This window comes from Enoplosus armatus, chromosome 4, assembly GCF_043641665.1.
Source record: "Enoplosus armatus isolate fEnoArm2 chromosome 4, fEnoArm2.hap1, whole genome shotgun sequence".
In the NCBI taxonomy this organism is placed as follows: domain Eukaryota; kingdom Metazoa; phylum Chordata; class Actinopteri; order Centrarchiformes; family Enoplosidae; genus Enoplosus; species Enoplosus armatus.
In genome coordinates, this window is record NC_092183.1 from 13424854 (window position 1) to 13438728 (window position 13875).

At 39.9% G+C, this 13875-nt stretch overlaps 2 protein-coding genes across 2 annotated transcripts; one reads left to right on the forward strand and one right to left on the reverse strand.

Annotated features, from left to right (window-relative positions):
- Positions 1 to 33: 33 nt before the first annotated feature.
- LOC139284199 (rab5 GDP/GTP exchange factor-like) lies at positions 34 to 5342 on the reverse strand. The gene is made up of 9 exons (XM_070904391.1): positions 5120 to 5342; positions 3919 to 4105; positions 3398 to 3525; positions 2607 to 2758; positions 2441 to 2510; positions 2223 to 2358; positions 2033 to 2127; positions 1255 to 1511; positions 34 to 1160 (listed from the first exon to the last, which is right to left on the reverse strand). Exons 2-9 carry the CDS (start codon positions 4074 to 4076, stop codon positions 744 to 746), a joined length of 1413 nt encoding a protein of 470 aa, XP_070760492.1. The 5' UTR covers positions 4077 to 4105; positions 5120 to 5342; the 3' UTR covers positions 34 to 743.
- A 1862-nt stretch (positions 5343 to 7204) lies between these two features.
- Positions 7205 to 12858, forward strand: cfap251 (cilia and flagella associated protein 251). Its single transcript, XM_070904839.1, has 20 exons — positions 7205 to 7366; positions 7561 to 7701; positions 7884 to 7993; positions 8082 to 8190; positions 8326 to 8406; positions 8506 to 8583; positions 8672 to 8713; positions 8830 to 9041; positions 9140 to 9316; positions 9398 to 9648; positions 9745 to 9896; positions 10101 to 10277; positions 10383 to 10567; positions 10671 to 10785; positions 11199 to 11362; positions 11460 to 11550; positions 11881 to 12024; positions 12099 to 12327; positions 12494 to 12619; positions 12725 to 12858. Exons 1-20 carry the CDS (start codon positions 7205 to 7207, stop codon positions 12850 to 12852), a joined length of 2874 nt encoding a protein of 957 aa, XP_070760940.1. The 3' UTR covers positions 12853 to 12858.
- Positions 12859 to 13875: the final 1017 nt, after the last annotated feature.

Consider the following 13875-nt stretch of genomic DNA (forward strand, 5'->3'; position numbering starts at 1 on the left):
TATTCACTAAAGGAAACACAAGAACACATAATATTAAATCATAAAAGTCAACTTTAATATAATATTGGATACAATCATTGATTATAACATAAACCCCTTCTTCAGAAACTTTTCAACAGTTGTAAACAACGCATGTGTTACAAATTGTTTTGCACCAGGTACTTCATCTTTGTACAGACAGTGAAGGCAACATGTTGAGAACAGTTACACAGCTCTGAAAAACATCAACACTAAATACACCCCTGACTTGTAGTGGTCCACAACTGTCCTTTAATATTTTCTCCTGTAGCATATTTTTTTTATTTCACAGTGGTCTACATATAGGCACATTGGTATACACTATTAGAAAAAAAGTGAATATTAAATAAGCACTCATGAAGTGTTAGGTGATATCACCAAGTGCTGGGTACCCTGAGTGCTTAAATATTAATAATGATCACATCTGTTACTATAAATCAGACTGTATTTTTAATGGCCTTCATCCTGAAACAGGATACAAGTGCAAATCATTTTTTTAAACAAAGTCTTAAAACACCTGTGTGTGCCCTGTGATACCAAATGCAAAAAGGTTTCCTTCAAGAAGTTTTCCTTCATGTTGAACTATAAATCAGTGCTTTCTGCGGTTGGATCTTGTGCAAATGTGTCATTGGAATATAAATCTGTGTTTGTTTTGCAGCCTACATACGTTAGTGCTGATAATTAAAAAGAGTCAAGTACCAGATTATGTGTTTTTGTTAATGTAGCTAACAGTCTGTATCTTTTGGACCTGCACGTTGATCCGTAAGCACCAGCACCGACTGATCTTTGTCATCCCCTTGAAGAGACACATCATGAGATGAGGACGAAAAAACCTGTGAGAGCTCAGTCTGAGCTGTTATCTCCTTCTGTACCAGAGCAAACTGGGCTGTTGCCTCATCCAGCTGTGAATGAACTGCTTCAACCCACTTTTGTAGCTGCACGTTGAGAGCATCCATCCCTTGGTCCAGCTTCTCCTGTCTGCCTTTTAGCTCCTCTAACAGGTGTTGTGTGTCGCTGGCAACCTGCAACCTCTGTTTTTCTGCAGCGGGAGCACGCTGACGCAGCATGTAGCCCTCAAACTCTTCTGGACTGAGGTTGAGTGCTGGTCCATCCAGCTTTTCAATGAAGGCCACAGCACAAGACTACAACAGGGGACAAGGGCAAAAGGCATGAGTGATCAACTGACCTTGTTACACAGTGGTGCATGCTGGATGAGGAACTTTGCAATAAACCTACCAAATTTGTGAAATAGTAGCCGCTCTCTCCTGCCATCAGACTGTGAGGGAGACCAAAACGAATCACATATTGCATGTTGGAGTGGAGGCGAGGTGGGTTGGCCTTCAGCACCACATAAATCAGGCCTGACAGGAAGTCATCGGCATTAGCGGGCTCACTGTTTGAGGTGGAGAGCGCTTCGAAGACATGCTGACTGCATTTGGACACACATGCAAGTTTGTCCTGAGGCGCTCGTTTCGCGTCCATTTCAATTATGGCTGTTAAAAAAAATAAATGGCAGGAAAAAATGTAAAAAACTAGCATTTCAGCCTTTTTAATGATGTTTGCAGCATATGGGAAACGTACTACTTTCCCTCATGATCTTAAAGGAGGAGTTCAACATTTTGGGAAATAAACTTTTTCACTTCCTGGCTGCGAGTTAGATGAGAAGATCAAAACTACTCTCATGTCTGTCCCTTAAATATAAGCCTACAGTTAGCTTAGCATAATGACAGGAAACAGCTAGCCCAACTCTGTCCAAAGGTAACAAAATCTGCCTCCCAGCACCCCTAAAGCTCACTACTTAACACATTGTATCCCATTTGTTTAATCCACACAAAAACCGAAGACCTTGTCAAAATGACAATGTGATGTTTTGCGCTGGGCTATGTAGCCTCGTATTTAACAGCAAGATGTGAGAGTAATATTGATCTTCTCATCCGACTCTCCTCCAGAAAGTGAATAATCATGTTCCCCAAAATGTCAAACTATTCCTTTCTGTACTGAAGTTGTGAGTCACCAGTTATAGCAGGCAGAAAGGGGTCGCCTGTGACTGCAGTCTTTTTATCAGGAAAAGGTACGCTCAGCATCTGCGGAGTGACCCAGTTTAAGGAGCTGCAAAGTAAAGACATCAGTGTCAAACAGGGCTTCAAGTTAGAGTTTTGTATCAAATACAAAAACAACACAAGTGACTTGTATATAAGGGTTACCGTATCCTTCTCTGGAGAGCCAGGTCCTTCTGTTCATCATCACAGCTGTCATGGCAGAAAACCCATTTGTGCAACCGTGTCATTATTAACTTCTCCACATGCTCCATTATCTGAGTGACCTGAGCCTCAGGAAAACCTAAAAACGAAGAGAACTCAAATGAAATTTAATATTCTCATGTTCTCACAGCCCAAGAAGTGTTGAACTGATCTGTACTCACTGCTGAAATATTCAGCAAACGACTGGTAGAAATCTTGCACAAGATCTGACTGCTTCTGTACTGGCAGATCCTGTAAAGATGACGATAATCTGAGATCAGAGCAGCCCTGACATATCAAAGAGAAGTTATAAGAAGAATAATGGTAAACCGTTAAATCAATAATTACATGGTAAGCCTCCATTGTGTTGAGGAAAGCTGTACATCGGGACTGCAAGCGCTGGGAGGAAGGGCTCCGAAGTATCTTTAGGAAACCAGTGAAGTCCCCGGGCTCAAGGCTCTGGTATGCTTTTAACACGTTTGTATAGCTTTCAGAAGACTCTAAAAAGGGGACATAAAGTGGATAAATAAATTAAGTAACATGTTTTAAAACTGAAACATCCATAATCAGAACGGCTCCATTTGTTGAGCCAGTCACTGCATTTCGTGAAATGGTGAATCAATGAGGAATACAGGTGGAGGACGGGCAAAAACCACCACAGATACAGAGGTTCAATCCCTGGCAGCAGTACCCACAGGTTGGTTTGTGAACCTGTAGAAATAAGGGCACTACACTACCCATACATGGCCCATGACCCATACCCGTTCATGGGAGCCTCACTGTCCATTTGGCAATGAAGGAAAACACCTAGTAACTGCAAGTAGAAATCATGTGCTGAAGAAGCATCTGATTTGTTTGGTTAAATATCTGGAGTGGAGTTCAAGCCATAAATTGGTTGAACTTCTATCCTGCTTTTGATTTTTCAGTTACTAGCTCTCTTAGTTGTATTGTGAATAAGGCTTTTCATCATTTTAGGGCTTTTGCTGCCTTTGCTCAACACCTTTTTGATCTCGATCTTCAGGCAATACAGCTGGTGTCTGAACCAAATGCAGTAAAGCAGCTGATGGAGGGAACACAACCAAACATCTTGATGAAACTGAGAATGTGGAATAAAAACTACACAGAGCTAACAGAACCACCTTGATGTTTTGGAGGCGACGGGCTGCCCCAGAAGAGTCTCCTCATTGTGTTAATTCGACGACCTTTCTCAATGTTTTTCTTCTCCTCAAATTTGGAGAAGGTGGGAGGCGTTCCATCATTGCTCGGCCTACAGGGAATGACAGAATCAGAATCAGAATCAGAAATACCTTATTGATCCCCGGGGGGAAATTGTACAACATCAGACATCCAGTTATTTCATTAACGTAGCTACCCTTACATATCCAGTTGGGACTGTAACTTCATAAATCAAAGCATTTAGTAGTTATTGTGTATAATTTCTTATTAATATATATAAATAATATGCATAACAAGGTCCTCCAATGTCTATTCAGGCAATCATCAATGGTACAACTATGAAGTTTCTATCATGTGCTGCTTTTAAGATGCAGATCTACACACTGACACCACCGTGTTGATATCACACCAGTGTCATTGCAGCTGACTAAAAGATCTAACTGCTCCTTTGAGTCTGAATGATTGTTATAAGCGTTGTGTTTACCTTGCGTCTTGTCTCGGGGCTCCAGCTGGACGCGCTCTCTCTCTCCAGCACTTGGAGCAGAAGCCCTGCCATGCAGGGTTTCCATAATACCCACAGGCGTTCTTGCAGAGCAGCTCCTCCTGAGAAACTCTGATTCCTCTTTGCTTATCCGTCCACATTGTAGAGCTCTCTCATGTACTACTCCCACCTATTGGACATAACATTAATATTTCAACCAAAGAACGTTTGTCTATATACTCTGTAGTTCTACTATAATTCCCTTAAAAGTTTAAGTTTAAAGGAAACTCTCCGGGCCTAAATCTCACAAGCCTAGTGTTCATTATAGCCCGGTCGTGCTAAACTTGGCACATAACCTCAGGCGTCTTTATTTGGCCTTGTTCGTGCATCATGCAGACAGTCGACTAGGACACACAATGCTGCAATACAGCACATTAAAACCCAGTAACACTCTTTTCCAACACTCAAAACGGTATGATTTCTAATTGTGTTGCCATTAAGGGGATGAAAATTGTTATTTTAGCTAGTTTAATTTGAGATATTGTCAGATTCTGCTTCTATGAAAACTACTTTCATGAACAGCAGAAAGCAAGAATCAAAAACACTTGACAACTGACAAACATAGCGTTGTGTACATTAATTATTTCATAAGAATGAATTACAATGGAAGTTACCAACTCATTTGTTATCCAGTAAATTAAAAAACTAAAATGTGCACTCAGATTTTCAAGAATCACTGTGTTCAAACTACTTAATCATGCATCATGTTTCATTGACAGTGGATTTTTCTTTCTCTCGCTTTGCTTTAATAACCCTCATTACCTCTTTTATGTGACTGGCTATTAACCGTTCACGCTATTTGGAAACTTTTCCACAATATCTAATACTGCAGCAAAGCCTAATAGAAGCTGAACTGACAGTCTACGGTTGAACCTCACATTAAATTTCCTATTGAAAGCACAATAACAGTGTATGAGAGTTGAGTGTTAGCTAGCGTTGTTAGCTAACAGTTTAAGAGCTCGGCAGTGGCTGACTGTCAGCTGAGGGGATTGGAGATAAGAACCACGCTAACGTCGAGTGGCTAAAGCTGACGACTATTTAACGAACTATTTCTGTTAAATATATGAAACAATTAAACTTGTCTCGCAGTTACAAAACAAATATTCATAATTATAAATGTTACAATTATAAAATGCCTCCTCACCTGTCAGCTGGTGAAATCATAACTAATTTAGCCGCTTCCTTCTTCTAGTTGTGCTTCTTTTTTTTTAATCCTTTCTGGTGTCTTAACCGTCACAAACGCATCATAGCTTGTACATTGAGATCGATAATCCTTCAGACCTCGATCAGTGAGACGTTGTTACAAAAGTATAACAGAGGTAGCGAAAACGCACTTAATAAAAAGTTCACAGCAACAAAAGGAAATCAGCTGCTTTAAACCTGTGCAACAGGAAAAGCCTTGTGGAAACAAACGTAAAGTTGGAACTAGCGGAAGTGATGTTTCGACACGGTAACGACCTTTCAAAATAAAGGTATCGCGGCAAGCTGTCTTAAATCACAGCGAGTATTACTTCGAGTATTAGTACTTCTGCCTAACTAGAAAATATATATTATATATTTATAATATATATTTTCAATGTATTTACCGGAAATATTCATATACTACTAAATCTGCCTTCACGCTCATGGATTGATGGTTGTCATGAGAGCAGTAAAAGTCATGGGTATACTTTTCCCTCTAGTGGTCATAGTGCGTAACAACACCCTTGTCTGTTATAATCATTTTATTTGGAATGTTTTAACCGGAAGCATTATTAAATATATATATGAATTAGGGCTGCAACTAACGATTATTTTCATTGTCGATTAATCTGCCGATTACTGTCACGATTAATCGATTAATCTTTTAGCAGACTTTATGTTGCAAATGTAGTATACATGGTTTTAATTTGCGATTTTTTTTTATGTCTGCATGTCATCTTCCGTTAAGACACCCTCAGCTATTACCTCAAGCTTTTCTACCGTCAAAATAACTTCTCCACTGTCTCTGTCTTTCCCTGAAATCACAAAAAAACATATGCCTTTTATCTTGTCTCTCTTTGTTTAATTTATATTCTTATTATATTTAATGTATTGTTTTGTCTTTTGCTGGAAATATCTCCAGATGTTCTAAATGTACATGATTAACTGACAGAAATGTTCTTCTCTTCCCCAGGATCTAGGTAACCAAGTAATCAAACAGGTAGTTTACTGCCCTCAAGTGGTCACATTAAAGAACTGCAACACAAAACTTAGATTCGTCAAGTGCCGTCAATGGTGACATGACAGCATGCTACCACTTCCGGTAAATAATAATATTTTCAAAACGACTACTGTGGGAAGGAGAAAAGGGATGTTGATCTCAGAACAGACTACTGAACCTGAAGAAGACTGGGACCCTGAGGAGGTGTTTACATTCAACAATTACACAAATTGTATAGAATAAAATGAATTCAAACAAACCAAAAAGAAAATATAATTGAACAATTGCATAAATATATAAAACATTTTCTGAAGGTGTGTTTGGAAGGAGGTTTGGTTTCATACTGCATCTGCAGCCTTTACAGTACTTTAGTTTAGATTACATTGTACATTACTAAATAGTTTTGAAATTAATCAAATTACTGCAAACGAATTGCCTCATAGATAACCTGGGGATATCAGGGCCCCAGATGGTCTGGATTCCGGGGCAGTGGTCTGTTTTCCTTGGTTGATAATCTGTCTTGTAAAACTACGCCTTAATTTAAACAATGCATCATACTTTATGCAACCTTTAGATGTAAAACCTCTTTTTGCAAAGTAACTAGTAGCTGCACCCAACTGATTAAATCTATTACTCATTGTTCTTTTAATTTGAAATACCTCACCGGAACGTCTGCATCTTGTTTTACAGCACTTCACTCGTCCTCGGCTCGCTATACGGTAACTAGGCAACGAGACGCTTCGCAGTAGCTAGCTAGTTTTAGAGATTGTGTTTTCCACACAGTAACTACAGACCAGGTGAGGCTAAATAGAAAGCTTTTTTAAACATACAGCTTTAGACGGTTGAATGAGGCAATGAGGATACTGTGGTGATGTGTTTTCTGTTCATTTAATTGCAAAATCTTTCGCAGCCTAGCGTTACTCTTTGGCTAACTTGGCCTAACGTTAACTAACTTTGCCGTAAGCAGAGTGCCCTCAACTCGATAGAACAAGGGGGAAAGCTCTATGAAGTTGTTAAAAAAATAAAGATTAGTGGTGGTTAGACATCATGTCAGATGCTGAAGCTAAGGAAGAGTGCAGGAAGACTGCAGGAGTTGGAGAAGAAACAGAGGCTGACACACTCGAGATGAAGGGGCAGTCTCAGGTCTACACTGCAACTAGAGACACACTTTTCCCAAAGAAGATAACTCATGCTAGAACACATGCATTGGTAAGTATGTCTTGTCGGATGTGTGTTTTTGTAGAAAATGAGTACTATTTGTATACTGACCCTCTGCACTTGCCATGAAGACAGTTTCAAGGAAAATGTTCACCTCAAACAAAACATATTTTCTATGATAAAAGGCTCTTCTGAGAACTTTTACTTTCACTCATAACAATACTGCAAATCTGCTCTTCATTCAGTCATTAGAATGGGTATTTGGGATGAATCCTGCTCTTCCTGCCTTCAGTATGCAAGACCATGATGAGCTGGTGGTCCTCTATGCTGGAGCTCATGTTGGCATCATATACAATCACACCTCAAACTCCCAGCACATACTTCAGGTACAAATCACCAGTCAGTTTTCAACTTCTTGAGGAATATGTAATAAAAAGGAGATGAGACAGCGTCCTTCAGATTAAGTCAGTGGTATGAGTAACCTGGGTAGCTATAAATATCTATTGATAGTACTAGCATGCAGGTTGAAGTGTTGATTTAAAAAGCTGTATATACTCAATCTTCTCAGGGTCACTCCTGCCCCATCTCATGTATGTGTGTGAGCGAAGACAGACGCTGGATTGCAACAGCAGACCAGGCACAGAAAAGCACAGTGATGATATGGGACTCCTACTCTGGGTAGCTCTTGATTTTACATGTATCAAGGCATTGTTTATGTATTAACCCTTCCTCTTGATGGTAACCACATATGTGATAAATATTCCAGCATTCCTGTTCATACATTGTTCGATTGCCACCCTGAGGGGGGTGTCACTGCGATGGCATTTTCAAGAGACACAAAACATCTGGTAACCCTTGGGGCTGAGGAAGTTCAAGTGAGTATGACTGGACAGATAATTAAATGAAACATTAAAAAGAATCCAGACTATAAACAGTGTTGTTTAGTCTAGATTAAGAAACGCACGACTATCTAGTCACAATCTATTAACCATATGTGGATCTTTTCACAGTGTGTGTGTATTTGGGATTGGACAAATGAAACCGAAAAGCCTCTGTGGTTTACTGAACTCAATCCTAAACATGGTTTTCAAGTAAGTAACTTCTGTCTTCTTTTGCTATTTAAATGTCACCTAACTTAATGGATGTGACATTCAGGAGATCAAACGTTCAAATGTTGGATTGTTTTTCAGGATTACATAATTTTTAATCCAAATGATGGCACTCAGCTGCTCAGCAGCAGTGAACGTCAGGTGTTATATTACAGCAGGGTGAGTCCTGCTGTTCCTTTTTATTGAAATACATAATATAGCTGTTATGCGTATGTTTATTGCAATAATCAGTTTCAATCAATTTCAGGCCCCGGGAAGTCTGCAGTACTTTCCCCTGAAGTTTACGATGGTAAAGGTAATAATAACAAATGTTGTAGAAGACAGTATTGAATTGTCAGTTTCTGTCTTTTATGGCAATAAGTATTTTGATTCAACTGTTCTTCTGATGCTACTGTATTTATGCAGCCTTCTCAAACTGTCAGCATGGCTGGCGGGTCACTCAGCCAGTCTGTGTTTCACTGGAGAAAGCCTCAGGTCCTCACAGCAACTGCAGCAGGCAACCTTGTGGTGTGGGATATGGCGGAAGTCTTAGCTGCAAACCAAAGCCTCCCTGGAGATAAAATCAAGCTCATTCCCCTTCAGAAAGATCCGATCACTGCTCTGACCGTAACTGACAGGTAGCCAGAGCCACATATATTCATCGTTATTGTTTTATAAAAGTGGTGTTCATTTATTGGTGTCTAATAATAAGTTTGTGTGTTGTTTGATATCACAGCTGTATCGTAACTGGTGACACTCGAGGCCATATCAAGTTTTATGATGAAGAATTCAGGCTTCTCACTTTGTTCAGTGAATTCAACCTGGACGCTATTGTTTCCATTTCCTTTTCCAAAGAGTGTACAGAGGGATACCTGGAGGATTGTGCTCTGGAGGCAAAACCATTAATCATCAGGTAGAAGAAATACAATCTATTATGTCCTCAGTCTAAATTGTTATGTGCATTTTAGCCAAGCTGACTTCTCTTTTTCTACAGGAACTTTGTTGTGTCCACAGTCAGTTCCACAGTAGTACATGTGAATACACAGAAAGGCATCCCTCAGATCCTGCTACATGAGGATTGTGAGCCTCTACATGCAGTGGCCTGCCACCCCAAACAGCCAGTGGTGGCCATGGGCAATCAAAGGGGTGTTTTAAAAGTATGGGATTATAACAACAAAGTGATCATCGGCACCAGGGTCTTTGAGACAGAGAAGCAGATTCAGTGTGTCACTTTTGACCCTCAAGGTGAGCCAACATGCTTACTGGCTGTCTTTGCAACAAACTAATGTTTCTGCATGAATTTGCAATTCGGCAATTTAAAGCTTTTTTGTCTCTGAGCAGGATTGTACCTGGCAGTTGGCTTTGGCAGTGGAGCCGTTCACATTCTGAATCCCAGCACTTTACAAAGTGATCCCGAGGAGTGTTTCCATTACACTGAAGACGGCATCCATCACATCACTTTCTCCTCAGATTCAAAGTATCTTGCCACTGCGGTGAGCAAGTACTTTTTGATAATCAAGTGTATTATGTCAGAACATAGTTATTGGCAACAGTGGTTCTGGACTGGAATATGTGATATAATGTGATATAAGGAAATAGGTTTGTGGCTGTGATAATGGATTGTAAATCTATGCTTCTATGTTTTAACATTCTTATAATTTCAAGAATGTACGTTTTATGTCTTTGTTTACTGTTAGGATGCTGGAAAAGCAGTGACAGTGTTTCGACTGCAGACTAATAAAGGCTCTTTGCCTTGCTGGATGTATGTGGGCAGATATCACTCCCACTACAAGCCCATCAAAGACCTTCTTTTTGGGGTTCACCTGGACAGCACCCAACCCAGACTGCTCTCTCTGGGAACAGACCGCCGACTGGTTAGTCCACTCTGTCTGGACTAGTTTGGTGTTTTGTAATAATGTTTTTTATGCCAAATGTTTAGCACACACACCTCTTTGTGCATGTGTGGGACTGAATGATAGGTGGAGTATGACCTGGAAAACAGTGATGTGTATAAGCTTGTCATCTTAAGCTCGGAGCGCCTTGAGCAAAGCGCCGTACCGATGTGCATGACTTGGTACCCTCCCCTCACTGCAGAGCAGTTTCTTCTCGTTGCCTCAGACCAATACAAGATGAAGCTTTTCAACAGCACTACCAAGATGTGCAGGTCTGTGAAACACTGTAACAAGATCAGATTATTTGTGAAATGTATTTCTCCGACTGTTGTCGCCGCCAACACTGGAAAACATTATCACATTTTACAAAAACAGAAAGACTCTCCTTGGCCCAGCATATGGCTCTCCCATTAAGAAAATAGAGGTCCTCCCTATGTCTAAAGAGCCTGAGACGAACTCATATTACCTGGCATACATCACAGAGGACAAGGTCAGTGCTGGCATTTGTTTGTAATATTTTATTAAGTAATCTGCTTTATTTTGTTTGTGGTATTTGATCAAATAACCTGCTTTGTAAAATCACAATGGGGCTCTGTGTCTCTTCAAAAATAAACCACAATTGTTTGTCTTTTATTGACAGTGACAAGAGCAACGCCTTGTCAGACAAGTTGTTGCTCTTGTCACTGTTAATAAAATATTTTTGATCATGTTTTTAAGTGTGACAAAGGTATTATGTGACTATGCTCTGTGTAATCCTGCTTTGTGAGACAGACACCTGGGCCTTTCAACCATATTTAAATTTAGTTTTTGTTTTTTGTCGTTTTGAGCCCAGTGCTGTTTTGGTAAGAAGACACAGTGATTTACATCATAGATATTAGCACTAATAGTGGGCTTTATTTCCAGGTGGGTCTCCAGATTTTCCCTCTGGATGGGAACCCCTACAAGTCCAATGCTTTGATCTGCCATCCGACAGGGGCGTCTGCTTTGGCCTGCTCCTACGACAGCCGGTTTGTTTTCACTGCAGGAGGATCTGACTGCACTGTCCTGTCGTGGGAGATAAGCTTAAAGTAAGGTTCAATAGTACCAACCTGTGAACCGGAGGAAATGCATGAGCAGCGTTATCATGTTTTCTGGAGTTAATCCTCTCTCTTGTTGTGAATGCAGTGCATTGGAGGCAGCAGCTGCCTTGGGGGGAAAGGACCTTGAACCCTTTTACACTCTTTTAGAGGGAGGCAGAGATGGCAAGTTCTACAGGGTGAGTTAAAAGTTTTCCTTGTTCCCGACAACTGCTGAGTGTTAAATCAACAGCCACAGATTATTCTGTTAACTTGAAATGAGAAGCATATGTCCTATTCCCTAATGTGTGGTGGTAGGCTAATAAATAAAAATATATATATATAATATACAATGTTGTCTATTTGCTATCGGATAGCATTATTCATATTCATATTCAGCTCATATTCACACATATATTGTACTTCTGGATTATACAAGGCTCCAAGATTAAGATATCAGTTTTTATGTTCCATTCCTCCTCCAGCTATGAGTATTCTGTTCTCAGTTTTCTGAGCTTTTCTCTCTTTAGGAGATGGAGGACTTTTTCTATTACTGCCAAATCCATCATCAAGGCATTGACTCAATGGAGAAACGACAAACGTCTACTAAAATCCCCCTGGCAGAGGTTCCCTCTCTAATGAGAGCTCTGGCCTACTTCCCTACTGAGCAAGAGGTACTCATTTTATCTGACAGTAAAAATATCACAAAAAGACCTGTATTTACAAATTACTTCTTTTTTTTTACCAGATAGAAGATATGCATAATGAGGTCAAGTTCAGCAAGTATGCCGAAACAGGAAAATATGTGACCGACATCGACCTGGAGGAGTTCATCAAGCTGTATGTCAACCACCGACCAGCCTTCGGCATCTCTGGCAATGAGCTTGCTCAAGCTTTTGACATCCTTGGTGGCAGTGATAGTACAGGAGAGCGTGTTCTGCAGAGACATGAGCTGCTTGAACTTCTACAGGCTCGAGGTGCACTGCTGGCTATTCAGTCAGAAAATGATGTGTCTGTTTTTACCTGTATTACTGTCATATTACTGAGAAAAATCTGGATCCTCTGCTCCAGTACATACAGTGTTTCATTGTCAACATGGCACAAAGTCCAACATATGCATAATTTTGATATTACATTTTCCAGGAGAACACATGACAGAGGAAGAGGTGGCAGAGTGTTTCACAACACTTTTAGGCCTCAATGAAGAGGAAGAGGAAGAAGGAGGAGGAAGAGGGGGACATTCTGAGCATGACATTTATAAATCTGACAGTAAGTAAAAGAAAAACTCACTCACAAACCATAACCTAAGAATTCACATAAACGCTGAAAAACATCGTCACTTTTTGATGTGTGTGTGTGTGTGTGTGTGTCCAGGTGGAGATTCAGAATATTCACTGGAGTGTGCGATCCCAGATGAGATAACTGTGGAGACATTTACAAGTCACATCCTGGGCTTCCCGCCCTCAGCAGAGCAGAGCGGCAGGTCTTCTCCTCCAGAGTGATGAAGGCAACAAACTGTCTGCTAGTCTGAGAGAAGTCGTGTTGGTGACGAGCCTCAGACTCTCTGCTGCTCTTTTTAAGGTTTCTTTCCATAACATGCCCAAACAGAGATGCAGGAATTTTTGTGTATTTGAATTCAAAATATGATGAATAAATATCAATAGTAAGGTAGATCCTCATGTCCAGCTTTGTCACATACAAGGTTCAAGGTTAATTTATTTGTCTTTTTACAACACGGGGTTGCACAATGAAATGCAAGTTGTAGCCCCCTTCACACTACACACACAGATTGTGTATACAAATATTTAAAATTAGAATAGAATAAAAATGAAAACAATAAATACAGTTATATACATATATTATGTTATAGGTATTATATATAAAATGTAATTTGTAAAGAGAAATTATAGATGAGCAAATTTAACTGTATTTCCTTTTGATATTTAAGGTACATTTTGCTGTTAATACTACTTTTCTTATTTCATTACAAAATCAATCAAGGAACATCAGTTGCATCTATTTATTTTTTCCTAAATAATAAATAGATAAGGTAAATAAATAATTTTTTTTTAAGAGGAGTAATTGAACATTTTGGGAGGGGAGAGAGGAAGACATGAGAAGGACAAACATCAGAGACCCTTGCAGTGGTGGTCTTTGAGATTACATTAATTTTTATTTCCATTCAGATGTATAAGAAAAAAAAGATACAACTAACTCGGGTAGAAAATAACACATTACTTGTTATAGTTATTTGAAGCCTAGATATTTGTGACACATATGCAGTACAATTGTTTTGGTCTCTGGAAACAGAAAACAGGGCTGTGTGTGTGATCTGTCGCTCCAGGTTTATTTTGAGGTCTTTGGTGGGTGGGGCTCTGACTCCGACCAATCAGAAACGCGTTAACACAGGAACTTCCTGCTCCGGACCCAGAGGAGCCTGCAAGCTGTTTTTTTGTCAGCTGGTCCTTGCGATTCTTACTTACGTCAACTATCTCACAAGACAACAACAAGTTAACCTGGCCCTT

Excerpts from the sequence above, each read along its gene's own strand:
- LOC139284199 (XM_070904391.1), bottom strand. The coding sequence starts at position 4,076 with ATGTGGACGGATAAGCAAAGAGGAATCAGAGTTTCTCAGGAGGAGCTG. Across the intron at positions 1,512-2,032 it reads CTTTCTGCCTGCTATAACTG|CCATAATTGAAATGGACGCG; the intron begins GTGACTCACAAC and ends TTTTTTTAACAG. Across the intron at positions 1,161-1,254 it reads GCTACTATTTCACAAATTTG|TCTTGTGCTGTGGCCTTCAT; the intron begins GTAGGTTTATTG and ends CCCCTGTTGTAG.
- cfap251 (XM_070904839.1), top strand. The coding sequence starts at position 7,205 with ATGTCAGATGCTGAAGCTAAGGAAGAGTGCAGGAAGACTGCAGGAGTT. Across the intron at positions 7,367-7,560 it reads ATGCTAGAACACATGCATTG|TCATTAGAATGGGTATTTGG; the intron begins GTAAGTATGTCT and ends CTCTTCATTCAG. Across the intron at positions 12,025-12,098 it reads ACTTCCCTACTGAGCAAGAG|ATAGAAGATATGCATAATGA; the intron begins GTACTCATTTTA and ends TTTTTTTACCAG.